Genomic DNA, 27,097 nt, shown 5'->3' on the forward strand with positions numbered 1-27,097 from the left:
GTTTCATATGTATATATATTTTGAAACTACAATAGCAGTTTATGCAGAATTCCCGAAACCATAATAGGTATTGATGGTGTTAAGCAACTGTTGTATATCTGGACTAGTTATGCATCAATATACTAGCTAAGCCAGTCATAGAGATCCGGCACTCCCACTGTAGAACAGGACTTGCTCCGGTGCCTTCCCAGGGGGGATACCCCAAATATACAGCACAATAGCTCACCAAAGCAGGGGCGTCACTCGGAGACTTGCAGAAAGTGATTCTTTATTCAGCAAAGCATGAACAATCCAACAATTGTTTCGAGCCTACAAGCTCGTCCTCTTTATCTCACACTGAATGGACACTAGATGTTACTCTGGTTTACTCTAAAGGTAAAAAGTACTTATGTATTTCTCTAATGTGACAGGGTCACTAGTATAAGGTATAAGTGTGTGTGTGTGTGTGGATATAATATGGATATACACACACTAGTAAACCCGCTCAAAGCAAAAGCTAGTATGAAAGTACTGCATCACCCGGTCTTGTAGAGAATCAGAAATAAATCACAAAGACATGATACAGTAGTCTGGCAAGACTATCATGTCTTTGTGATTTATTTCTGTTTCTCTACAAGACCGGGTGATACAGTACTTTTGTGGACTATATTGAATATTATTACATACACAATTTTTATATTTTGGGCTCTGTACACCACCACAATGGATTTTAAATGAACCAATCAAGATGTGTTTTAACTGTTGACTTTCAGCTTTAATTTGAGGCTATTTACATCCACATCTGGTGAACGGTTTAGGAATTACAACGGTTTATATATGTGTCTACCACTTTTTAAGGCAGTGGTTCTCAACCTCGGTCCTCAGGGACCCCAACAGGGCACGTTTTCCAGGTCACCCAGCACGTGCACTCATTATTCACTGACAGATTTTAAAAGATCAAAGGTGGAGCTAATTATATCACCTGTGATTCTGTGAGACCTGCAAAACATGCACTGTTGGGGGTCCCTGAGGACCGAGGTTGAGAACACCTGTTTTATGGGACAAACTAAACAATCATAAATCAAACTTTCACTTTTAATATTTTGTGGCAAATCCTTTGCAGTCAATTACAGCCTGAAGTCTGGAATGGATGTCATCCCTGGTGACGCTCTGCCAGGTCTCTACTGCAAATACCTTCAGTTACTGCTTGTTCTTGGGGCAATTTCCCTTCAGTTTTGTCTTCATCAAGCGAAATGCATGCTCAATCGGATTCTGGTCAGGTGATTGACTTGGCCATTGCATAACATTCCACTTATTTGCCTTAAAAAAAAAAACTCTTTGGTTGCTTTTGCAGTATGCTTTGGTTCATTTTCCATCTGCACTGTGAAGCGCCGTGGACACCAGGGGACGAGGGGAATGTGAAAAAAGGTGATGGGGTATATCCTAAAATATTCTTAAAACCTATGGTTTTTGGCTATAATGTACTGTACTGTAGCAGTTGCCAGGTTCTTAAGAGTAGGACTTAAGTGAAATGGGGTCCCTTAGCGATAAACTGCAAGCGCAAATGGATTGATCAATTCATAAACTAAAACCCCATTATTTGTGTATTAAGATGATTTAGTTTGTTATAGTGAGTGGTGAGCCCCCAATTTCTTTTTATACTCTTTTTGCTCATTTCTCAGAAGGCAGCGACCAGAAATGTTAGTGCACCCATCAGCAGGAACAATTAAATAGCTTCTGGCAGGCAATGATAATATTTGCAATTGATCTTTATCTACTCAGGCAAGCTTATATCCTTAAAGGTAGCCATCTTAGGCCAGGCAAACATTTGCATGATATGTCTTTTCCAGCCAAATAAGAACATATAATGTGCATTGTACTGTGTTTGGGACAATTGCAAGCACCCAGGAGTTGTATGTGATCTCTTTTAGTTGGCAGTGCCGCACAGAATATACCGAGTGCAATATGGTGCGGTTAAAAGAAAAACTGAATGACATTCATAGAATTCTACAATGTGTATGGCCAATCTTGTTAGGTCTGGGGCAAAGAGAATTTTTAAAGAGAGAGCGTTGTGCAAGTGTGTACCCAACCTTAAGCACATTTCATATATACATTCCTGGATGCTTTGTTATAGAGAGAGGGAAGTGTAACCTGCCAGGAAAAAAAGAAAAATTGCAACCCATTCCAAATGTCCCTCTTCTCCCAGGCTATTCCTCTGTTTGATTAGATCAATATATTCTTGCCGCAATAGCTTCTCCAATTTCTATCCTTTCAAAATATTTAAGGCCCCCATACTACATCACGATTTGCGCTGAGAAATCATCCCAAATTGTGTGCGTGTGATGTCCCATCAGGTCATGCATCAGACCTAAGTCAGAGGTCCAACCTCAGACCCTCCTCCTGGTGGCGGGGAACCGGAGTTGCATGCGATCCATCACATGTGAAAAGGACCACATGCAATGTATTGCACGCAACGCTGATGCAGAACCCGGGAGGCTCGCGAGGAACGCTTGCACTGCTGCGATAGATCGTAGTAGTGTATGGCCAACTTTACTTCGCACATGGAAGGTGTAATATGCATAAGCGGTCTTTGACATGTGCATTTGACCAATATTGGTGGGATCTCTTAAAATTTAGCAGAAACCAAAACATAGGTAGGTAGGTAGGACTCATGGATAATCAATATTTTATTAATAATACTACAATAATTCTAAATGTACATATTAAATCAACATCTGCATAGTGATTATTAATTTACTTAGAATTCTTTGGACATACCATGTAAAATGTACTTATAGTATTTTATTCACAGATAAGCTAAACATGAGCTTAATGTTTTAAATATGTACTGATATACTAATACAGCATCTTAATCTGGTCCAATTAATAATAAACTTGCTGGTGGTTATTAAAAAAAAGAAAGTACCATCTCTCCTGGATCCAGTCACCAATCAATATATAAGCATCTGCTGTTAAAGGCCAGACATTTGCTTGGATCCAAAGCCAGTTAGAACTACTAACAGATTGCATGCTTTTTTTTTTTTCGATCAGGTGTCACACACTACTATCCTTATTAAAACATCTATTCAGTTTAACATTGATAGCATAAAATTCTCTCCACTTATTGTATGTACGGATTTCAAAATTAATCCCCTAACAAAGGCTATATTTCGCAGGAGCAGTGGTTACTGCTGTATGAGTCCCGGTGGCTACGGGTGGCCATGAAGAGAAGCTTTATTCACTGTTTGAGTGAACACCCCATCTAGATATTGCCATTCCGTTTGTGATGTGTGCTTTGCAATCTGTGCTATCCAGTGTTCTCTGTTGAACAATGGCGATCTGACTAAATCTTGACTACATGTAGTTAGAATCTAGTCAGGCAATGGCTGTGACTGCATCACAGCCACTTGTGGTCAAAGTTGATAGTTTAGTAAACAGGCCAACATTGCCCTATGTCAGTGGTCTCCAACCTTTTTTGGGGTGTGAGCTACTCGCGGCAAAAAAAACACACAAAGAGCTACTAAATTGTAAAAAAAAATAAAAAATCTGCCTAATAACCAAATAATGCCCTTGCACATTATGCCACACACTGTAATGCCCCTGACACATTATACCACATACCGTACTGTGTGTGCGGCGTACACGCTCACCAAAAAATGGGTGTAACCACACCACATCATGCGTCCAATGAAAATGGGGGTGTGATACACACATGCCCCCAATAGTGCCAGATACATATATGTCCCCAATAGTGACAAATACATATATGCTCCCAGTGTGCCAGGTATGCCCCCACAGAGCCAGAAACAGGAATATCCCCATGGTGCCAGGTATGACCTCATGGTGCTGGGTATGCCCCCACAGTGCCAGAAACCGGTATGCCCCCACAGTGTCAGGAACACGTATGCCCCACAGTGCCGGGTATGCCCCAACAGTGCCAGAAACAGGTATGCCCCCACAGTGTCAGGAACAGGTATGCCCCACAGTGCCAGAAACAGGTATGCCCCCAGTGTCCACAATGCCCCCACAGTGTCAGGAACAGGTATGCCCCACAGTGCCGGGTATGCCCCCACAGTGCCAGAAACCCACAGTGTCCACAATGCCCCCACAGTGTCAGGAACACGTATGCCCCACAGTGCCAGAAACAGGTATGCCCCCAGTGTCCACAATGCCCCCACAGTGTCAGGAACAGGTATGCCCCACAGTGCCGGGTATGCCCCCACAGTGCCAGAAACAGGTATGCCCCCACAGTGTCAGTAAAATAAATAAATTGGGGACAGGCTGAGATACAAGTAAGTGAACCACTTGCCCCATGCTCCTTACACTGCTACTTCTCTCATAGGGGTCTATTTATTACTTAATATCTGCTGTTAAATCTACAAAAAAAAAAAAAAAATATCATGCAAATAAATCAGGAGGGACCACAGCAGGAAATTCCAATACCTACTACAATCCCTCCTGCTCTGCCAGCAGCTGCATCTCCCATAGGTTTCTATGGGGATGTGATGCTGCCCGACGTATCAATATCGGCATACTCCTACTGTCAACATTTCAGATGTCAACAGTTTGAACCATGTCGATATTCAGGCCAGACACTACCGATGACAGTGTAACAGTTAACATTATTGCCCAACACTGAGATCATGCATTCAATTACACAACAGAGTGGAGTCATATTTTCTCCCCTTGCTTGCATAAGTTTCTATCCACAATCCAGAAATATACTGCCAGGTTAACTGGCCCCGACAGAGTTAACTAGTGTGTAAATGTACATTTGTTTAGGGCAAACTAGATGGGACAAGTGGTTCTGATCTGACATTCTATGTTTATACTTGAAAAGAAAAATCAATGTAAAAATTAGGTTTGGAGATGAGCACTATTTAATGTGTTTGATATTTCTTTAGTATACAAGGTATTACTTATTATTTAGAAATGTTGACATTGCATCACACTAGATATTTACAGTGTTCCAGTCTGCAATAGTTCCTCAAATTCATTTTGGTTAAAAGTATCCAAAAATTTCACAAACTAGAGATTTACAACAGGGAGAAAAAGAAAAAATCCATTACATTAGTTTTAAAGTCAACTTAACTGTAAGGAAATAAATATTATGTAATTATACAGGGTGGTAAGGGATCCATGCCTGTGACCTGTATCTTTCTTGTCCAAGTCCATCTTTCACATCCATGAGTCATTCTCATATTAAAGTTCTGTATACTGATGATGACCAACTGCATGCCATCCGGATGCTGACAATGTCGACATGGTCAAAATTTCGTTTTTTGGAAATTTCTTACTTTACCATCCAATTGGGAACAGTACAGTGTACCAAGCACAGCAATACACCTAGTCTGAAGCAATACACCTAGTCTGAAGCATGGCAAGATAAGTGGTACACTAATTGGGGGGCCCAGGTGGTCACAGACTTTTTTTTTTTCCCCCACCACGAATAACAGTCAGTGGAGAACGGTATAGGTAATGTCTCATACAAATTCTGCTGAATACAGACTCTTAGGATGACATCTTGTGAACGGCTACTGTAAGACGATCATGCTTCTGGATCATAATGGTTCTGATACAGAAAGAAGATGAAAAGTACAAATGATCACATCTGTTTCCTGCCTTTATTTTACACTTGTCATAATTATCAATACATTTATTAATAACACAATCAAATTAGAATTACTTTCTGAATAAAATTGTATTCACACTGACTCAAGTGGGACACCGTAACACTACAGCAGATGATAATTTAAACACAATGTTTTCTATTTGCATAACCTCCTTTAAGGTTCAATTGGAATGTCACTTATAGCCTGCAAAAAAACTCAGAGGTTAATCACTCGAATTGATCCTGGAGCCTCTGATCCCGAGTAATTATAACTTTTATCCAGTTCTTTCGAGAACACAGTTCCTTTTGAGGGAAAATTACTGTCATAATTTATTATAGAAAATTTCCCCCTCTCATTTTAAGTAAAGAAGGAAGTATTAATTTTAGGTATTTGTGCGCCTGATTTCCCCATCTGTTTACTACGTTGTGTGTCTAAACATATCACACGTCTGCAGTATTACAGAGGGGGTATTCTATTGTGTTAATATTACACTTATTCTATACTTTCAGACAGTGTTCTATATAGGATTAGCATGATTTAAACTGGCTAACCCTAACATTATTTATTTGCCCTGCACCATAATAGATTATAAATATTACATTTCACAACTCAGAATACAATTTGATGTTGTGCAGTTTTGAAAAGTCTGATTATCTGGTAGAGAACTGAAACATGGACATTTAATTGGTAACAGTAGGTGCAACAAAATGCCAAGCTAATGTAGGAAGGGAAACAGCATGGTCAGAGCTGAAGGCTGTCAAAAGGGAGTCAAGTCTCATGATTTAAGTCAGGATTAAAAAGTCTCATGATCTATCACCTCAAGATTACATTTGGTTATAATGGCTTCGGGAAGGAGAGATGGCAAAGGGGTAAAAAAACCTGAAGGAAACAAGATGATACTCGGACAGAAAATGGGGAGCTTTTGCAGTCAGAAATAATAATTATATCCAGATTAAGGAGTGTCCAATTGAATGGGAGGGCAATTGAAACAGACCTATGTCCAGGTATGTGAGATAGTCAACAAGTAAAGCGTGCTAATGTAAGTCAATTAAGATTAGGAAGGATAGGTCAGTTATCTAGAAATTTGGAAGGAGGGCATGAATCCTAAAATGAAGAGAATGATCAGGAAGGTTCTTGGTATAATGGGGCCTACACTTAGATTGCTTAGAAAATGCCCCACACATCTCTATTGCCCAGCGATTAAGATCCAGCATGCTGGATAAATCTAGTTAAATGCCAGTTAGGGCCAGTGTTCTCACCGGAGAACACTGGACCAGACAAATCGTTTAGCAACATCTCAACGTGAGTAGGCCCTTTAATACCCCTTTCACACCAGTCAAAATTCCCGGGTTGGTTGTGTGAAAGGGTCCAGGGCCAAAATCGAGGGACCGATGTCCCAGGATTTCAACCCTGCAAGCTACCAAGGTTGGTCCAGGGACCTTAAAGGGTTACCAGCTGATATGAAAGGTGCAGGGACATGTCCCTCCTTCCTGTGTTGCCTCTGCTGATGATGATTGGCTATGCAGGGCAACTTCCTGTTGTTGTGGATTTCCAGAGACTGAGGGGTGAATTTATGAAGCTTGGAGAAGTGTTATCTATCCCCATAAAGAACGTTATGAGCAAGGTGATAATGGTTCAGCCAATCAGCTCTTACCTGTCAATTTACATATTGTATCTGATTGGCTGAACCATTATCACCTTGCTCGTTCTTTATGGGGATAGATAACACTTCTCCAAGCTTCATAAATTCACCCCTGAATCACAAGGAACTGCAAATGTGGTTTAAAGAGAGAACACCAGAGGAAAGAGCAGCAGGTTTCTAAAGGTCCCCACACAATAGAAAGATCTGTGATCTTAACATTTCCCTTGAACACCCTGTCAGTCCTGGACAAAATATTTCATGAAAAGAGTACATTTTGACAAAGATTGAAAATAGTGGTATGCCCAGGAATTTTCTGGGCTGAGCTGCGCTGTCTGCGACCACTGCTCCCCTGTCGATCGTCTAGAGGCCCAAGTGCCCAAATAACTTAAAGCGAAAGAGCTTGCTAGAATACGCAAGCACACCTGAACGTCCGAAAGCACCCCATCGCCCGAATACCTGAGCATCTGAATCCTTACGCATCTGAGCAACCAAGCACCCCAACTCCTACAGATCTTTAGCTGCATTTTCTGATCTTCCCTGAATCAGGTAAATCTGCCCTATTTACGAAGTGTATTTTCCCAAAAATATGCCTGATGTCGGTAGTATGAATTCGTACCCGGCATCGGTCGTATTTTAGGATCGTACAGAAAGGCTGACATATATCCATGGCACACATCAGAACAATGAAATGGAGGATGGAGTGATCTGTTGTTCCATACTTCATTATACTGCATGGCATGAGCAGAATGACCGATGGAAAGATATCGTTAATGGCTCCAAAAGCACACAGATTGTGCGTACACAATGCACAGCTCAGAAAATAGGTAATTTCTGTGATAACAGTTGCAACCTATCAGATCAAGATTTCTCTCGTTTGTATCAAGCCTTATGGGGACTACACACGGGGATATTTCAGGGCATTTTCTAATCGATCTCACTTGCTCTGTGAGTAGGGGGACATAGCGATAGTGAGCCGAGCCACGTCACTATCGGATGGCAACCAACTAGATTTATCCAGCATGCTGGACCTTAATTGCCGAGCGATTGCAGTCAGTGCCAGTATTCTTACCGGAGAACACTGGCCCTGACAGATCGCTCAGCACACAGTGCTGTGTGCTGAGCGATCTACACTGCTCAGCCATATCTCATTGTGTGTAGGCCCTTTAGTGTAGCTATAGATAGTCAAATAGACTACTGGCCCTGGTGAACCACAAGACCATATTAGTACCCACAGTGCTGGAATGAGATGTTCAACAAGCAAGTATGTGATGCTCAGGTGTACGTTTGGCCACTTATGCAAGTGGGGCTTGCTTTCTGCTTCAGGTCTACTATGATGGCCAATCCCAGAGCTTTTTTTTCGATACCCAGGATTGAGCCACACAAATAAATTGCATTTACTCACATGCAGCGGGTGAACGGAGAGGTGTGGCAGCAAGGGTGATGTGATGCTGGGCTGCGCAGTGTGACCTGTGACAGATGGGCAGTATCTGAGCATGTGCTCAGAGGCTGCTTGGCATTAGATTGCGCCTGTGCAGGATAATCCTGGGATTGGAAGCTCCAATCACAGATTTTAAGGTCTAATCCCGGGACTGGCCAATTTATTGTCCACAGTCTGGATAGTCCCTATAATACTGTGATTCTACAACTGTCGAAAGTCAGAGGATCCATAACAAATGAAGGACAGTGTATAACAGTCTCTGACAGATACTTTACCATAATGGGGTAAATTTCCCACCCAACACACTGGGCTCTGCCTTAAAAAAAAAAAAAAAAACTAGTACTAGTAACTTGTACTTTTTGGCCCACAATCCAATGTACCTAACAATCAGGAATTAAAGATGTTAAAAAGATGTAAAGTGTTGCTTACCCACTGTCAGATTCCAGACAAACAACAGGCACATCAGTGGGATCGGGTGTAAGCTTAGCTGCCTGCTGAGGAAGGATGGAGATCACACCAGCATGTTCATCAGAGAGACTCCCACAGCCTTCAAGGAAAGAAGGGAATGTTAATAGAAATGTACTGCTTTCGAAGGTTCACACAACAGGTGGGTGGTCCCTCCATAATTAACAGAGGCACCAACAGGTTGACCAGGCCCCAGTAAAATGGAACAGGCGTCGCCATGTCCCTGTGGGGGAAAAAAACTGATAATTTGTGAGGGCCGGGAACCTCATAACACACACAGAGGGGAGAGAGATGACAGGCTGCTGCTGCAGCTGTCTCTCTCCCCAGCTCAGCACATAGCCGTCGCAGAACAGCCTCATCTGCTGTCATCTCTCTCCCCACTGTCTGGCTCCCTGCAAACAAGGGAGGGGGGATGGCACCCACCCAGCCTCCAAAACCGACCCAGACAAAAAGTACCCGCCGTCCACCCACTTCGACACCATACAGTTACTATATACGAATCAAAGATCAACATGGATTGCTCTTAATATGTAAGGTACATAACATAAAAAATGCACAAACCCCCAACTAAATTGTTTAAATTGAAGACACTTACACCCCAAGTTTAATCCCTGTGAATCAGTGCATAAGACTCCAACAATGGATGGATTTTTCATCCTGCAATAAAAGAGACAAAAGAACAGAATGGTTAGTGATGCAGGGCGAAAAAAGGATGGCAGAGCCAGAGAAACAAATAATAAAAAGTTTAAATTGGGCTTTGAGCCCGCTCCTGAAAATAGTGCCCTGTTCCTCAGAGCACCAAGAAAAACACTGGTCTCTGAGGACAGGAAGGGGTATTAGGGTAGCGGAGCCCCTGGCAGCACTAGCCTAAATAAGTTTCTACTCCTTGGTGCCTGGTCCTCCAGCCCCGGAATACCCAAATTTCCCAGCATTCATCGCAGGCCGCCTGAAAAATACCAAATTAACCTTTTGTGTCATCGTTGTAAGTCTTTGTTGGAATCTACAATTTACTGGGTGTTATTTTAGCATGGCAAAAAAGCAAAACTAGGGAGAGCCAAAGGTTCCCGATGCCTGGACTACGTAATAGCTGTATTACCCTTTTTCCTTAAACACAGAAAACAAAGACAGTATTATCAACTTAGCAGATAGTTATTTAATGTACCACCACCCTGCCCAGTGGGACCAGAAATTACTATATCATATTAGTTGAAAGGAATTAGATATAGATTAACCAGATGTTCCAACTGCATAATACAGCCTTTTCCTGCTCATTGGGGCTGCTCACTTGAGCTACAACCATACTTGCTGGCAGCCTTTTCCTGGAGCTCAGTGAGGCAGGGCCGTTGCTGCAAGTGGAAAAGGGACTTGGCGGGAGAAGAGGCAGGCTGCCTTGTGGGCTTGTCCAAAGCGGCCTCGTTATTTAGCACCCCCCGCCGTGTAATGCCGGTATTTCAGGCATTACACTGCGGTGGACGGCACCAAAATGACGCGATACGCGTCATCTGACCAACGGATCCCCCGTCGAGTAGGGATGGACATCGATGGTCGATGTTTCGGAAACATCAATGTTTTTCTTTCGATGTTAGTGTTTTTGCCATTTAATGGTGACCTTCCGATGTTTGTCACCATCGAATGCTAATCATTCGACGGTGGCTTATTTTTTGTAATTCCCAAAAGATATGCCTCCCCTGGCTGCTGTGTCTGTCAGGGAAACTTCCTAGGTTCGTTGGAGGCTGTCTGACTTTCTCTCTGCTTCCCTCCCTCTCCCTCTCTATGGTTGCTGTAGCTGCTAGGCAACAGGGCCCACTGCTAGTTCTGATTGGCTCTCACTTGCTCAGAGAGCCAATCAGAGCACAAACCTCACCCTGCAGCACCAGTCACTCAAACAGCAGCAAATTTCACAGACACACACTGAGCTCTGGAGGATTCAGAGAGGAGGAGACAGTAACATCACTGAATGTTATACCAGCTCAGGCAGGGTACAATAATAATAAGTACACAATACAACTAGCTACAGATATTTGTGAATGTCAGTCACACACAACACTCATTAATAAACTGCATTAGTATTACCAGGCAGCAACCACTATATCATCATCATCAGTGAAGTGTTAGTCAGAGATTGTCTGTTTCTGTCAATATAGTGAGGAACAATATACACAGTCCTGGGGTACCAGTGGAATGGACCAAGCTAAAGGTGCCCATACACTGCAGCGACACCTCGCAGCATTGTACGGACACCCGACAGCCTGCAAGCTGCCAGGACCTTCCCGGCAGCACGGACGCATGCGATCCGTTGTGATGGATGCATGCATCCCTGCTTCTGGCCTGCCTCACCGTCAGGAGGAACGGGTGGACGGCCTGCCGGTCCGACCACCTGATCGGGTCCGATGCGCACGGGACCCAACGGCATGTCAGGGAGAGGCAATTTGGTCCGATTTAACGGGTCGATTGGTCGCAATTGGCCAAAATTGGACCAAATCGCCTCAGTGTAGGGGCACCTTAACTGTTTTTATATATAGTGAACTATTTTTTATATTACGTGACCTGGTCGCTAGCGATTGGTCGCTCAGCGACCAAATTGCTGGTTATCAGTATTTTACTGGGGACCAGCGATTCTAGCAAGTTCCTGCGGTGGGAGCGCACACACGGCGAAGGACGCTAGGTATCACCGGCAATATGGTCACTGAGCGACCATATAGTTGATGATGGAAGCTAGAATCGCCTAGTGTGTAGCATTATTAGTGGTGCCCCCTCAGATCCTGGCACCCTAGGCAGCTGCCTAATGGTCGAGCTGGCCCTGCTCTTTGCAATATTTATCTCACCATAAAAATGATGTGATGACTAGTGATGGGAAATCTAGTTCGTTTTGGTGACTAGTTCATTATGATCTAGTTCACCCAAAAGATTAGATCAGAAGATTAGTTCATCTAGTTCATTCCAGCACTGACTCAGAGACTGGGAGGAGTGCATGGATCTAGATGAACTAGACTAGATTATGACACACAGAGCAGGCATTGTAATACCAGCTCATTGTAGGAGTTTAGTCTTGTTAGAATGATCATATACTGTATGTTTAATAAATCAGATTATTTTCTAGTTTAGAAAAGCAATAAGTTATACAGCACCCTTCTAGTGACATGCTTATTGTTTATTGTTTAGCTCTGCAATATTAATCCCATTGTGGTTATTATTTTACCTTCCATAATATTCCATATTATGCAAGTAAAATACCCGGTACTTGTTTCCTAGAACGGCCACAACGATTTAGATCGTTGTGGTCGTAAGATAAAAAATCGGATCGATCGCATCGCATGCGATTTGGTCGCATGCGATGCGACCGATCCGACCGACCGATTTTTCACCCGATTTTTTTTTTTTTTTCACATGATTATTTTCAATTGCCCCCCCAAATGTTACTAAGTGGGCTAGACCCCACGATAGACGTCAACCCGAAGCGTGGCGAGCGCAGCGAGCCCGCGAGGGGTGGCGGTGCGCGTCCTCCGACCTTTTCATTCCCCTACTATCCACTAGGGCGTGGAGTGAGAATAGAATAGTGTGGCGAGCGCAGCGAGCCACCGAGCCCGAAGCGTGGCGAGCGCAGCGAGCCCCGCGAGGGGACGCGTATAACTTCACAGGTATACGCGTCCGCTCGCCACGCTTCGGGCTCGGTGGCTCGCTGCGCTCGCCACACTATTCTATTCTCACTCCACGCACTAGTGGATAGTAGGGGAATGAAAAGGTCGGAGGACGCGCACCGCCGCCCCTCGCGGGCTCGCTGCGCTCGCCACGCTTCGGGTTGACGTCTATCGTGGGGTCATGGCGGGCACATAAAAAATGTGAAATGGGTCATATTGGCCCATTTCACCTTTTTTATCATTTTTCCCTATGTGAGATGGACTTAATCAAGCCCATCTCATCTTGTGCCATTATAATGGCACAAGACCGACCGATTTCAATGTTAAAAGATTTTTTAACATTGAAGTCTATGGAAAAATCGGGTCAATCGGTCGGTCGCATCGCGGCCGATTTTAATTGGTCGCGACCGACCGATTGACCCGATTTCTGTCAATCAAAGGGAAAAAATTGTAAAAAATCGGCCACATCGTGAGGATCGTGTCCCTTAATTAAGAGCCACGATCACTCACGATTGTGGCCGTTCTAGGAAACAAGTACCAAATACCCAAATTCAGAGTAATTTAATAAGTCAATTTTTTTCTGCTTTTAAAATACAGTAATTAGAAAAAAAACATGTCCCCTTGCCCCAATGTAACTGACCTTGGAGAGAGATAAAGTAGAGACTTTGCAAAGTAACCAGTTGCTGATTGGTTGCTAGGGGCAACTGCTCCACTGTATGCATCATGAAGGTTCATACATATCCACCTCTGACTGTAATGTGGAGTAAACAGAGCTACTACAGTATACTGTATAACATGCAGCAGCCAGCACTGTGTCTGTGGCTGCATACACACAATACATGTGCCTGAGCACAGCAGTGCCACACATGGTAGCTCACAGGTACTGCACAGTCTCATTATGGTGTATAGTCAGAGATTAGATCAGGGATCTGTATGATCAGTGAACTAAATTGAACTACTGAACTATTTGCAGGACTCATGAGTCATCAGGACAATGTAGTTCATTTGGATCCGCAGAGTCCAGACCATGTGTGAGCTCAGCACTGCCATCTTTGGCAGCTACCATGTACTGCCTCCTGTGTATTGCATGAGAGCTGATAACATGGCTGCTGCAGAAGCACCTAGTAGAGGATTTAGCACAGCAGTATGCTCAGGACCCAGTACCAGAAGCAGCAGCAAGTGTTTGGACATCTGAACTAATCATATAATGATAGCATCACATAAAGGTGAGCAGCATGAGCACACATGCTCACTCACAGACACACCACACAACTTTGTCTAGGCAGTGCATATTTTTATTTTATTAGATCTGTATTTGCTGGGCTTTGTTGTACTTTTAACTTTAGATACAGGAAGGAAAGATCCAGTAAATGAGCCTTGGAGCTGCTGGGCTCTGTCTGTCTGTGTGTTACACTTCCCACTTGCTTTACTTCCTGGTGAACTAAATGAACTAATCTTTGCCAGAGCAGTGATCTGAACGATTTAGTTCACTTTGAAGATTAGTTCATTTTGATCTAATCATTCACGAACTACCCATCACTAGTGATGACCACTGTACCGTCATCTCCATTATTTGTGTGTGTAGTTACACTTGCCTTAATAAATAGCCATTTTCCTGTCTGGAAAAATAGTGAAACCTAAAGCGAGTTAGTTTACAATTTATCTAATTTTATTACATTTTGATTACTTGCTGTTAAAGTGTTAATAATGTGTACAAAATTAATATACTACTTCCTCATTGGGCATTGTGTGAATATTATATATGTATATTATACACACATTGTCCAGTGATAAAGTAATATGTTGCTCAGAGCCTGGGCCCTGTCACCAAACCCAATTACCACCTTACAAATGGCAATACAGGCTTTTGCGCATGCGCTAGTCATATAACTAGTTTTCACCATCGAATACTTTTGATGCGATGGTTAATTACCATTGCATCGAAAGTTTCAATGGTGGAAGCACTGCCATCATTTGACGGTTGGCTTCCGATGTCCATCCCTACCGTCGAGGGAAAGGGTTCCTGGGGCCAGACAGCTTTCCGAGAGGGTTGCCCCCCCTTTCCAGGAGGCCGGGAGGGGGACCCGATTTCCGGGACCCTCCCGGCCATTCTGGGAGGGTTGGCAACCCTGACTACAACAGTGCTGCTTTACCCAGTTATTGGACAGAAGCGTCCTTAAAAATTAACCATATAAAAAGTACTGCCCCTAGTGACATGATCAGACTTGTGTCTGCACTCAATATACTGAATTTTTTGCAAAATTCTCAGTTTGCAGACACATATATATTGCTCACAAATGCATCACACTCCACCCTACTGAGCGCCACTCCTATTAGGGCATAAACACTACTCCTCTATCCCATGTTCATCATCCATCAACCATATTATAAATGATAGAATTACAACTAGTACAAAGGTATTTTAATATGCAATTATGCCTTATTGCACAACGTGATGTACCCCTGGGAGCTTTTTGACAATAAATGACACTGTAATAATGTTTTATGGTTAGCGCTAGTAGGTACTTAACTGGATTACTACAGGAATACTACACAAGTATATTATGTGTTCATTCAATCACATTGAGTTGAGCAAATAATTGATCAGAGGGGCTAGGCTATGCAGTTTCACAACATCACAGTTTGGTCTGCGGCCGCTAGGATGTCACCGGGAAACCGGAGCACGTTAAGGTGCCTGCTGGGTCACGTGATAAGCCACTATACACATCGGGTTAGAGAAGACGCTGCAGTACAGTATCATCAGGTAATTACACCTGTCACACAGCAACGCAGCCACAGTAACTTTGCAGCAGAGACGCGGAATATACACGTAAAGTAATCTTACGTGTCCTCTAGGTGTTGCTCCAGAGCAGCCTCCATGATGCCAGCCGCCTTCACGTGACTCCGCTTCCGGGTGGGTGCTCACGTGATACTTTCAGAGCCCTCTATTCTGTCTCCACACGGCGCGTCACACAGTCACGTGCTCCGTGCTTCGCACAGGGACATCTAGTGGTTAGTGCTGGAATCACAGCGTAACACTGCATTACAAAGGAAGAGTTAGGAACATTTTCTTGCGGTATATTATAACTGTTCCCCGTTTTGTTTGCAAATAGAGGTAAAGTTTGTTAGAACTTAGAATGTAGCGCTGCATGTATCATATAAATGTAAGGATATTAAGCAGAGAGACTATACAGCTACTGGACTGAAGCTAGTATAATAACAGTCCATTTGCGTGACATTACATATTCTGTCTGTATAGCTCTTTTAGCCAATATTTGGGCTCAGATGTCCAAACTGCTAGATGTCCCATGACTGTTTAAAAAAGCCAACTAAATCATTGCTTGCTATAGAAGCAGCAGCTTTTTTTCCATTGAATTATGTTGCCTGTCTGTGGCACTGGATGAATTGCGAAAATTATTCTGGTTTGGTTTGCTTATTGTGGATAGTCTAGTACAGTGATTCTCAACCTCAGTCCTCATTTAGATTCCTCAAATACCCCCAACAGTGCATGTTTTCTACATCTCCACACAGAATTGCAAGTTAAATAATTGGCTCAACCTGTGGATCTTGTAAAAATGTGTCAGTGCGTAATGAGTGCATCTGTGCACCTGCTGGGTGACCTAGAATACGTGAACTGTTTGGGGGTACTTAAAGAACCGAGGTTGAGAACCACTGGTCTAGTAATATGCCTGGTGGAAAATTTATTAAGAATAATGTATGGCTAATTTTGTGCTTTCAGCAATAGGGCCTTCATTTAGCAAGTCACAATTTTACAAAATAAATGCATTTACATAGACATTGCATGTCAAACTTTATTTCACAGCCCAAATCACCATTGGAACAAACATTGATTGTCAAAATAACATTGCAAATTGCAAATCACTGAAAATCGCACATAATTGTACCAATCAATGCAAGTGTATTTTTTGAGAAGCCCACACATATCAGTGAGATCAGCGCAGGTTTTGGAGTTTTAAATGAATTTAACGGTTAATTTTAGATTAAAAATGTGCTGTGGGCTCCCATGGGACACCCATTACTGGGTCCCCCGGCCAAAGCATTAATCATACCCAACAGTCCTGGGATTCCTCTGAAAGTGGGGTATAACCAATAAATGGGTGTGTATGTGTTTGTCCCGAGGGTTCCCCAGGTTAGGGGGAAGCCCGGGTTAACCTCAGCACCCCTGGGCAGCGAGTAGAGTTGAAAACAGTTGTGTAAAAGATAGAATATTGTTCATTGGCTACAAGTCCCAGCAAGCCTGCCTCACATGCTGGTAATTGGAGAACCACAATTAACAGTGTTGCGCTCACTGGAAAACAAGTTTGACGAGCTGTCTCTTCTGAGCAGCATGAGGTCAGGCATTGCAGGATAATCGTTTCTTTGCTTCACAGAGACGCGGTTGGATGACCACATTATTTACACACCACCACCCCCCCCCCCCCCCCCCCCGTGTCCCTGTCAAGATTTGGTCTCTACAGGTTCGACTGCTACAAGGAACTCTCTGGGAAAATGAAAGGCGGTGGAATCTGCTTCTACATCAATGACAGATGGTGCACCAATGTCATGATCCTAGGCAAATCATGTATCCCCCACCTGGAGATGCTAAGCATCAACTGCCTTGTGGGAATGTACATCCCCCCACAAGCCTGCCCTAACAAAGTCCTGCACCACGTAGCCGCCTGATTATTAGACATCTAGCAAAAACACCCAAACTCACTGTTTATAGTGTTGGGTGACTTCGACAGAACAAGCCTAAGCCAGGAACTACCAAAATTCAAACCACAAGTTATGTACCCCACTAGGGAAGAGTGCACCCTTGACCACTGTTACACCACTCTCAAGTCTGCCTTCCTGTCAGTCCCCCATGCTGCTCTTGGTCTATCTGACCAATGTCTCGTCCACCTTCTCCCCACATACGCACATAAGCTGAAAGAGGCTAAGCCTGTCATCAAGAGGCTAAATAAATGGACTAACGAGGATAAGCTGAAGCTCCAGGCCTGCTTCAACTGTATGGACAGGGGGGTGGTGGCCGCTGTGAGTGGTAGTGCCTCTCTGCACACAGCCACCACTGCACATCACTGCTTCTGCATTTTCAACAACAAGCCATTATTCAAGGCCCAGCTCAGGCAACTTCATCGGCCCAAAGAGAAGGCCTACAGCAGTGGCGACAGAACACTATTAAACCATGAAAGAAACTCTCTTATGAAAGGAATCACGCTGCCCCCCCCCCCCACCCCCCCAAAAAAAAAAAGTACACAGACAAGCTGGTAAATGAGCTATCCACCAAAGACCTCATATCCATATGGAAAGGAATACAGGCCATCACCAACTACAAGAAAACAACTAAGCCCTCTGCCTTGCACCAAAACCTAACACGAGCTGAACCACTTTTGTTGCAGGTTCGAAAAAGAAGCCCCCCACGAACCAAACCACTACACATCCACTGCCCTAATCACCTTCTGCCAACCCCAGGTACTTCAGCTCGCTAAGCACATTGGTCCTGACAGGGTGTCGCCATCCACCCTGAAAGCATGTTCAGGCCAGCTTGCCCCCATATTCACCAGGATCTTCAACATATTACTGGAGCTGCGCAGAGTTTCCTCCTGCTTCAAAAGCACCACAATTGTTCTGGTCCCATAGAAATCCACTATCACTAGCCTGAATGACTACAGAACTAGAGCTCTGACGTCTGTGGTCATGAAAGCGTTTGTGCTCCTGGTTCTGGACCATCTGAAAGCTGCGACTGGCCCCCAGATAAACCCCTTTCAGTTTGCCCACTGGGCGAATCGTGTGTTGAGGATGCTGTCATCCATGGGCCTGCACTACATCCTACAGCAGCTGGACATGCCCCGTATCGCGTCAGGCCACACTGTTATTTTGGAATTGGACCTCTTGTTACCCCACTTGGACCAGCTCTCCACCAACTTTTGCACATTTGGATCCCCACAATTTCATTTCACCTACTGGATAAACATATATGGAACACCACCACCTGCATACAACTTGGAGCCTAAACTGATTGCCCTAGATAGGGCCACTTTCTTACCACACAAGGTACAAGGCATCCAGCCAGGTCTATGGACACCCACCAAACCAGTATTGTTTGCGAATGACCATCTGGGACACCATACCAATTTGCAGGAGAGCACAATAGGAACAATCGGGACACACACTAAGTATACTGTCCAATCAACAATTCTTTTATTGAAGTGCATTTTTATTATTTTTTAATTGCATATTCATTATAATCTTTATATTATGTTGTTGATTATCTTATTCTCATTAAATTAATTTATACATGTGATACCCAATTGATCAGATTTTTTAGTGATTTCATTCATTTTTCTGTTGAATATATTAATACTGAGCGCTCCACCACCTTTGTTTATTTGTTTTATCATACTGACCACCCCCTGTGTGTGAGCTGCTAACAAAACACCCCGCCTCACCAGCGCCTCTTGTTCACTTAGGTGAATCTTTTTCTACATGCCCGGTATCTATGCCTGTTTGTCAACTTCAGCTCAGCCTTCAATACAATCTTCCCCAACATCTTCCACCCCAAACTACTCCACCTAGGGGTCCCGGAAGCTATTGGTTCCTGGATTGTGGACTTCCTGACAGTCAGGAAACAGGTCAAAGCTGTGGAATTCACCTCACAAGTTTAGTCCACCAGCACTGGGGCCCCTACGGGCTGTGCCCTTTCACTCCTGCTCTTCTCTCTGTATACCAGCGACTGTACCACAATTGGTTAAGATCATCAAACTTTCTGATGACACCACCGTCATCGGCCTCATCAAGGATGGGACAAATCAGCCTACAGATGGGAAATGGACAGATTGGCCCTATGCTGCAGCCGCAACAACCTTGAGCTCAACTAACTCAAAACTGTTGAAATGGTAGTGGACTTTAAGAAGAACGCAACTGGTGTATCTCCGCTAGTGATTGCTGACAACGTAGTGTTGCTAGTGGAATCCTTCAAGTTCCTGGGGACCACAATCACCCAAAAACTCAACGAGATGCCATCATCAGAAAGACACAGCACAGACTGTTCTTCCTAAGGCAATGCAGGAAGTTGAACACCCCACATAAGCTCAAGCACCTCTTCTATGCCACGATTGTAGAGTCTGTACTGTGCTCCTCGATAATTTTCTGGTATAGTTCCGTCAACTAGAGAGATAAATGTAGGCTCCAAAAGGTGGTCAGGTCTGTAGAGAAGATAGGAGCGGACCTTTCTCCTGTCCATGAACTGCGGGCAGGCGACATAGTTAAGGACCAACTACATCTTGGCCATGGCCCACTCGCTCAATTACTCTGCATGTAAATGGGTTGGTAGTTGAAGAGAGTGTTAAGATCAAGGATAGGTGTGGCATGCTTGAAGGCAGATGCCCTGATGAAAGGGAGAGATTGAAATGTGGGCAAGATGGGATCAGGCAGAAGGAGGAGGTGGGAGGGGATAGGATTAAGTGGGTAGATGAAGGGGAGTTAGGACCTGATGAGGGCTATTACTTCATCTCCAGATACAGTTTAAATATGTCAAAGTTGGAGCGGTTGTCGGGGAAAGGTGCTGGCAGGTTGTTGGGGGGCTGTTAGGTTGTGGTGTCTTGACGTAGAGTAAATTTTGGTTTTGAAGTAGGTGGCAAAGTCAATGGCAGAGAGTGAATAAAGGAGTGAAAGTGAGGAAAGGCAGAGAAGGGAGTTGACAGGAGAAATTAGATGCCTTGGGTTCAAAGATTGAAAGATGGAATGAGACCTTTGAAGTATGTCTTAAGTAAATAAATAAGGAGAGCTTGTAATATATAGAGTGATCACCTGAAAATTAAAATTGGTTAATAAAATACGGAGTTATGGTAGACTTACCATGTTTAACTCTTTTTCCTCAAGGTCCACAGTATCCACAGATGTCACATTGGAATGTGCTGGTAGGTTGTGTCTGGAGAACCAACAGTTAAACTTTTAGTCCCAGGAAGCTCCGGTCCACCTCCTGCACACCCCCGCCCCCTGACCTCAGGCACTCAGTTTTGTAAGTAAGTCCAAGGTATGAGTTTTTTCTAAGGAACTACCTCAGTGCCCCTCTTTTATATATAAATAAAGCACCATCCTTGAGAGACAAACTAATCCACAGCAGTATAGAGCCAAAAATCCGACAGAGTGTCCGCACTAAGGGTTTCCACCACTGTGGCTGTTGCCTTATGTGTAAGACTGTCAAAAGTACCAACAGCAAGATCAACAATTTTACAATTAATGGTCAAATTTACACTATTAATGAATTAATCACTTGTAATTCCCGTAATATTGTATATGCAATTGAGTGTTCGTGCCACCTGTTATAAAACAACCAGAAAACTGAAAGTAAGGTTGGCAGAACACATATACAATATAAGAAAGGGTATGGACACGCACTCTTTCACATTTTAAAGATGTACATAATAAAAAAAGAATGTGCTGTTATTGGCTTTTGGGGAATTCAGCCTATCTCAAGCTGAAATGAAATGGATACATGAATTAAAAACTTTAATCCCCAGAGGCCTTAACAGTGACTTTGAATTAAAATGTTTTTAACATAGTCTTGCTGCTAGGTGCTTTTTACTGTCAATCTGGTTTTATGTATCTGTTATTATTTTTATTGAAGGATTTTTTACCCATTGAGTAAATGTATGAACAGTTTTTTATCCCTTTGTCTGCACTAATTCACTTTATCTATCATTGGTACTGTTATCTAGTGCTGGAATGCAAAATCAAGTCAGCGTTTCCAAAGATCTATAATATTTGCTGATTTCCGGGTTTCACGGAGACGTGGAACGCACAAATGTAACGCAGATAACTTCCGGAAGGTGCAGATGACGTAGTTCCGATTCCGGGAGTCTCTGAAACACGGAACGCAAACCAAGCTTCCAAACTCAGCTGTGAATAATTTGCAGACAACCGGATATTGCTGTTTCCTCAATTTGGGTATAAATATGGATTCATGGACACAATGCAACACACTTCTGATGAAGGACCCAAGCGTCTGAAACGTGTTAAGTGTGTTGATCTCCCACTGTGGACTTCTGCTGCTGTTGCTGCATCCCCGTCGAGGTTGACGAGTCCTGAGCCGGCATTCGGACCGCACCAGCCCTTCCCTGCCTTACATCGTCGTGGGTGAGAAGAACTTACGGGAGAATAGCCCAGCTTCATTTGCCTTGTGGGACCTTTCTTATGCGATTTATACCTCATATGTTTGTGAGTGAATTTTATGGAATAAATTGTTCTCTCTTTTTTATCAGACATATTGCACCAATTTCTGTCTGTACTGGCTCCATTTGCCACACATCTCTGATAGAGGGTGTTTGGAGACAATTTGTATTGTTTCAGGTTTTCAGCAGTAAACCCTCTGGATAAATACCTGAATAGGACACGTATCTATTTCCTTTATCTTATTTATGTGCACTGTTATGTGAGCAGGAGGAAGCGCTAGTGGTTATGTAATACCTTTTGCACTGGATGCCTATTTTTTGTTGGTGGTTGACAAAAACACCGCTATTACAGCAACCCAGCTGCACACCTCTTATCTAGCGCTCAAATACAGGATTCATCCATTTGTCTATATGAGCCGGAAGTGCAGAATGAAGACCGAGAGACTCAAGAACACATTCTCACACCAAGACAGGAAATGTACAACTGAGAATAAGTGAACCTGAAAGGCCAAGGTTCAAGGTGGGGGTCCTGTGGAAACAGTGGACATTGAGGTATTTCCTCTACAGGGTCCACAGCGCTCCACAGGAGTCACAATGGGGATGTCCCAAAGCAATGATTTAAAATGCTTCTGAGCAGAGAGGAGAACTCTGTGCCCTAAGGAAGCATCCTGAGCAGCAAAGGCATAAAACCGAAGGAAGGCATTGATTGATGACCAAGTGGTAGCTTTGCAAAGCTGTTCTGCCGAAGGTCCATGGTGTGCTCCCCATGATGGCCCTATTGACCGTGTAGAGTGGGCCAAAATGGAATCTGGAATTGGAAGATTTGCTCTTGTATAAGCTTCAGAGATTGTCGTGTGCAGCCATCAAGCCAGCATTTGTTTTGTAGCTGGCCATTTGTCAGAGAATATGAATGATAACTCACATACTTTTCTTTCACTCATGGTTAGTGGTTGTTTGACAATAAATGGCTTCACCCAACCACTAACCATGAGTGAAAGAAAAATATGTGAGTTATCATTCATACTCTCTGACAAATGGCCAGGAAAACACAAATTCTGCTAGGGTATGTAAACTTATGAGCACAACTGTATATCTATCTATCTATCTATCTATCTATATATATATATATATACAGTATATATATATATATATATATATGCATACACACACACACACACTGCCAACTACCCAGACCACAGAGGATGGTAGGATGTGTACTTTGTACAATCTCGTCCATTGGCAAATGGACGGAAACTTCCCAACCCCCTCCTCTTGGCAAGTGCCTTAAATTGTGACAAAAATAGCACTAGTATATAATATGATCAATAGAGCTGCCACCACATCATGCAGTGTAAGGGACAGAGCAGAGCTGCTGCACATGCTGTACCAGCTTCTTCTACCACTTTTACTGTATGTGTAGATCTGAGCCATCAAACATTACAATGGACCAGAGAGTAGCTGCCAGGAGGAAGAGACAGGGTGAAATACAGGTTCTATGTTTGTGTATTTATTTATGATGATATGTTTAAACTTTTCCTGACCACTTATCTTATTTAAATGTTTGACACAGCCTATACTATAGACCATCTGTACTGTTAAATATTAATACTGTATTCCATCCAGTGTATAAAAGACCAATTTCCGAGGCTTATTCCACGACTCAGATTTGCGTACTTACTCCAGTGGGAGAATTAGAATTACATTTGGAAACCCCCCCTCTAAAAATCCTAGGAGTGGCGGTGTGAGCGGTGTATAACCGCAGCACCAGCAGAGATCAAAGTTGGTAAAAAAAAAAAATTTCAGCTGCAGAAGCAGCCACTGTAAAAGTGGTGTCCGTCTCCAGCCGCACCAACAGAAAAAATTGAGTGCCTGAGTTTAGGAGGTGGAGTATATACAGTGGCATAACAATAGCCCTGCAGACCCCGTGGTGGCTGGAAGATGCTGAGAAAGTTTGGGCGCGAGGGATCTGCGGGACTATTGTTACACCGCTGCCGCCTGCCGGGACCTGCCGCATCTGTTGCCAGGAGCTGCAGATTTACTTGTCTGCAGTCCCAGATCTCCTCCTGGCTCCTGCTGCTTATGGAAAGATTCAGGGGAAATTTTAGGAAGAATTACTTCACAGAAAGAGTAGTAGATAAGTGGACTAGCCTCCCATCAGAGGTGGTTGAGGCAAATACAGTAGTACAATTTAAACATGCTGCGGATAGGCATATTGATATCCTTACAAAAAAATAAGGATCACATATGGTTGGAGGTAACATGTTTAAAAAAGGGGCAGACTAGATGGGCCAAGTGGTTCTTATCTGCCGTCAAATTCTATGTTTCTATGAAACTGACCGTCACAAAATGGATGCCCCATATAGCAGTTTTTGAGGATGCTAGAGGAGGCGGCCTTCTATTAGGGGCAGACATTTTCTGAGGGTCAGTTTTCATTAGCAGAATTTCGAAGAGTGCCGGGACTGCAGACAAGACCGGCGGCAGACGTGGCATGCGGAGTGGTCAGGTTGGGTTGGTGGGGTATGCTACTGGGACTAAAACTGTTGGTGCTTTGGACACAACCTACCAGCACACCCCAATGTGACTCCTGTGGAGCAATTTGGACCCTGCAGGGTAAACAATGTCCCCCAATCACATGATAACTTAACACTAGTGGTTGTGTTGTTCCAGGGGAAACCTTTCTAGGGTGGTGGCCATCCCATGTGTCCCATGCATCCATGCTGATATGTGAATATTGGACCATTTCTAAATGTTTGTGAATTCTTATATATGATGGACCATGTGTTAATCTTGATCATACTATGTATTCATGTAAACACAACATTGAAGTTATATTGTACATTGCTATATGCCATGATACTATGCAAAATCTACCTGTGGCTATTGCTCTGTATTTCCTTTCAATGTATCATGATTAATACATGTCATTTTGCGAAGTGATATGTAAATAAAAAAAATATATATATATATATATATATATATATATATATACACGAAGGGAATAAAGGATGGCACTCAGGAGACTTAAAATACGTGCTGTATTAAAACGTGCAAAAGGAGACCAACGTTTCGGGGTGTATACCCCTTTGTCAAGGTGCTAGTGACAAAGGGGTATACACCCCGAAACGTTGGTCTCCTTTTGCACGTTTTAATACAGCACGTATTTTAAGTCTCCTGAGTGCCATCCTTTATTCCCTTCGTATCCATCCCCCTGTGGAAGGGCACCGGGGCAGCTGACCGAGACAGAGGAGTGCCGGGCCGCAGAAGCTCTATATATATATATATATATATATATATATATATATATATATATATATATATATATATATATATATATATATATATATATATAGGAGATGAAGGTGCGGCACTCGCAGCAATTTTCATAGAGACACGAGTAGACCAAGTAATGATCAACGTTTCAAAATTTATTAATTTTTTCGTCAGGATAAAAACACAATACAAACACCAACCTTAAATAGGAGAGCATCCCACGTGCAGCTCAGGACGGAGTGGCTGGGACGCTTACCCGCCCCCGTCCAGGTAACGACTGACGTCATTACGCAATGACACGTCAGACGTCACAATCACCATAGTAACATATAAACAAACAAATGAAACAACATATCGTAACGAACTAATAGCATCAGGTGTAGCAAATAATAATTGAAAGCAAGCTGAGAAAGGAAGATTAGGAGGCATCCAGCACTAGTGCGAGAATCATCTGCGGAACACACCAAGGGGAAAATGTTCATTAAGCCCGCGTGGAGCTATGGTATCCAATTGATGGATCCACCACGTCTCCTTACGGAGAAGGGCACGGGCACGATCACCGCCACGCTTGTCAGGCGGGATACAGTCAATAGCCCGATATTTTAAACTAGAAAGGGGGTGTTTATGAAGGGCAAAGTGCCTCGCGACAGGTTGGTCGCTTTTGCCCGTCTCTATAGCGTTGCGTATAGAACAACGGTGCATGGACATACGCTCCTTCATCTTCCTCTCCGTCTTGCCAACATAATATAAACTACAAGGACAAATAATCAAATAAACAATAAAAGAAGAATTACAGGTGAAGTGAAAACCAATATTATAAATTTTGCCAGAGTAAGGGTGGTTAAAGGTATTGCCAGTCACTAAAAACTGGCATGTAACGCAGGTACAGCGAAAGTTTCCCGTACGGGGAGTACCTAACCACATGCTATCTGGAACAACCGGTTGATATTTAACATCGGCCTTGACTAACAATTGCTTGAGGCTAGGGCCCTTGGTGAAGCAAGGCATTATGCGGTGGTCAGAAAGGGGTAGATTCTTGTCACTTTCTAGAATGGGCCAATTGTTGCGAACAGTAGAAACAATGGTCCCAGAAGCGACATTATAGCGAGTCACCATGGGTATCACATTCTGTAAATGTTCGCGGGGTGCCTTTCTCTGGAACAAAGTATCCCTATCAAGTGACAATACTCTTCTTTTACAGGCCACCAAGTCGCAATAATTGTAACCACGTAAACGCAATTTGGAAATAAAAACATCAATTTGTTGTTCACAGACTACGGGATCACTGTTAATGCGCCTATATCTAAGCATCTGTGAAAATGGCAGGCTTTTAATAAGTTTAGGGGGATGACAACTTTGGGCTTGTAGGATCGTGTTACGATCTGTCTTCTTTATATATACACTGGTGACCAAATCACCATTATGTCGGCAAATGTCGACATCCAAGAAATGTGCTGCGGACATGTTTATATCAAATGTAAATTTGACAGGAGATTCAGTAGTATTATGAGACTCAAGGAGGGACCGAAGATCTAGGGGGTCACCACGCCATAAAATAAACAAGTCATCAATGAACCTTTTAAATAATAAACAATTAGCAGTAAATGAAGGTTGGGAAAAAAAGACATCACATTCAACTGAAAACATAAAAATATTCGCATAAGAAGGGGCGACTGAAGAGCCCATTGAGCATCCCTGTAGCTGTAAATAATATTGATTATTGTAAAGAAAAAAATTATTGTGTAAGAAAAAATCCATGCAAGATACAATGAACTCAATTTTCAAAGGGAGAAATTCACTTTCTGACTCAAGAAACTTTTTCAAAGCGGACAATCCCAGAGAATGCGGAATGATGGTATACAAATTAATAACGTCAATAG

General features: G+C 43.2%; 1 protein-coding gene across 1 annotated transcript; it reads right to left on the bottom strand.

Annotated features, from left to right (window-relative positions):
- Window positions 1–2,706: 2,706 nt before the first annotated feature.
- Window positions 2,707–15,770, bottom strand: LAMTOR5 (late endosomal/lysosomal adaptor, MAPK and MTOR activator 5). Its single transcript, XM_083173080.1, has 4 exons — window positions 15,620–15,770; window positions 9,732–9,793; window positions 9,101–9,218; window positions 2,707–5,551 (listed from the first exon to the last, which is right to left on the bottom strand). The coding sequence occupies exons 1-4, from the start codon at window positions 15,652–15,654 to the stop codon at window positions 5,491–5,493; spliced, it is 276 nt and encodes a 91-aa protein (XP_083029206.1). The 5' UTR covers window positions 15,655–15,770; the 3' UTR covers window positions 2,707–5,490.
- Between the last annotated feature and the right edge of the window lie 11,327 nt (window positions 15,771–27,097).

Source organism: Crinia signifera, chromosome 2 (genome assembly GCF_055691185.1).
Source record: "Crinia signifera chromosome 2, ASM5569118v1, whole genome shotgun sequence".
Taxonomy (NCBI): Eukaryota; Metazoa; Chordata; class Amphibia; order Anura; family Myobatrachidae; genus Crinia; species Crinia signifera.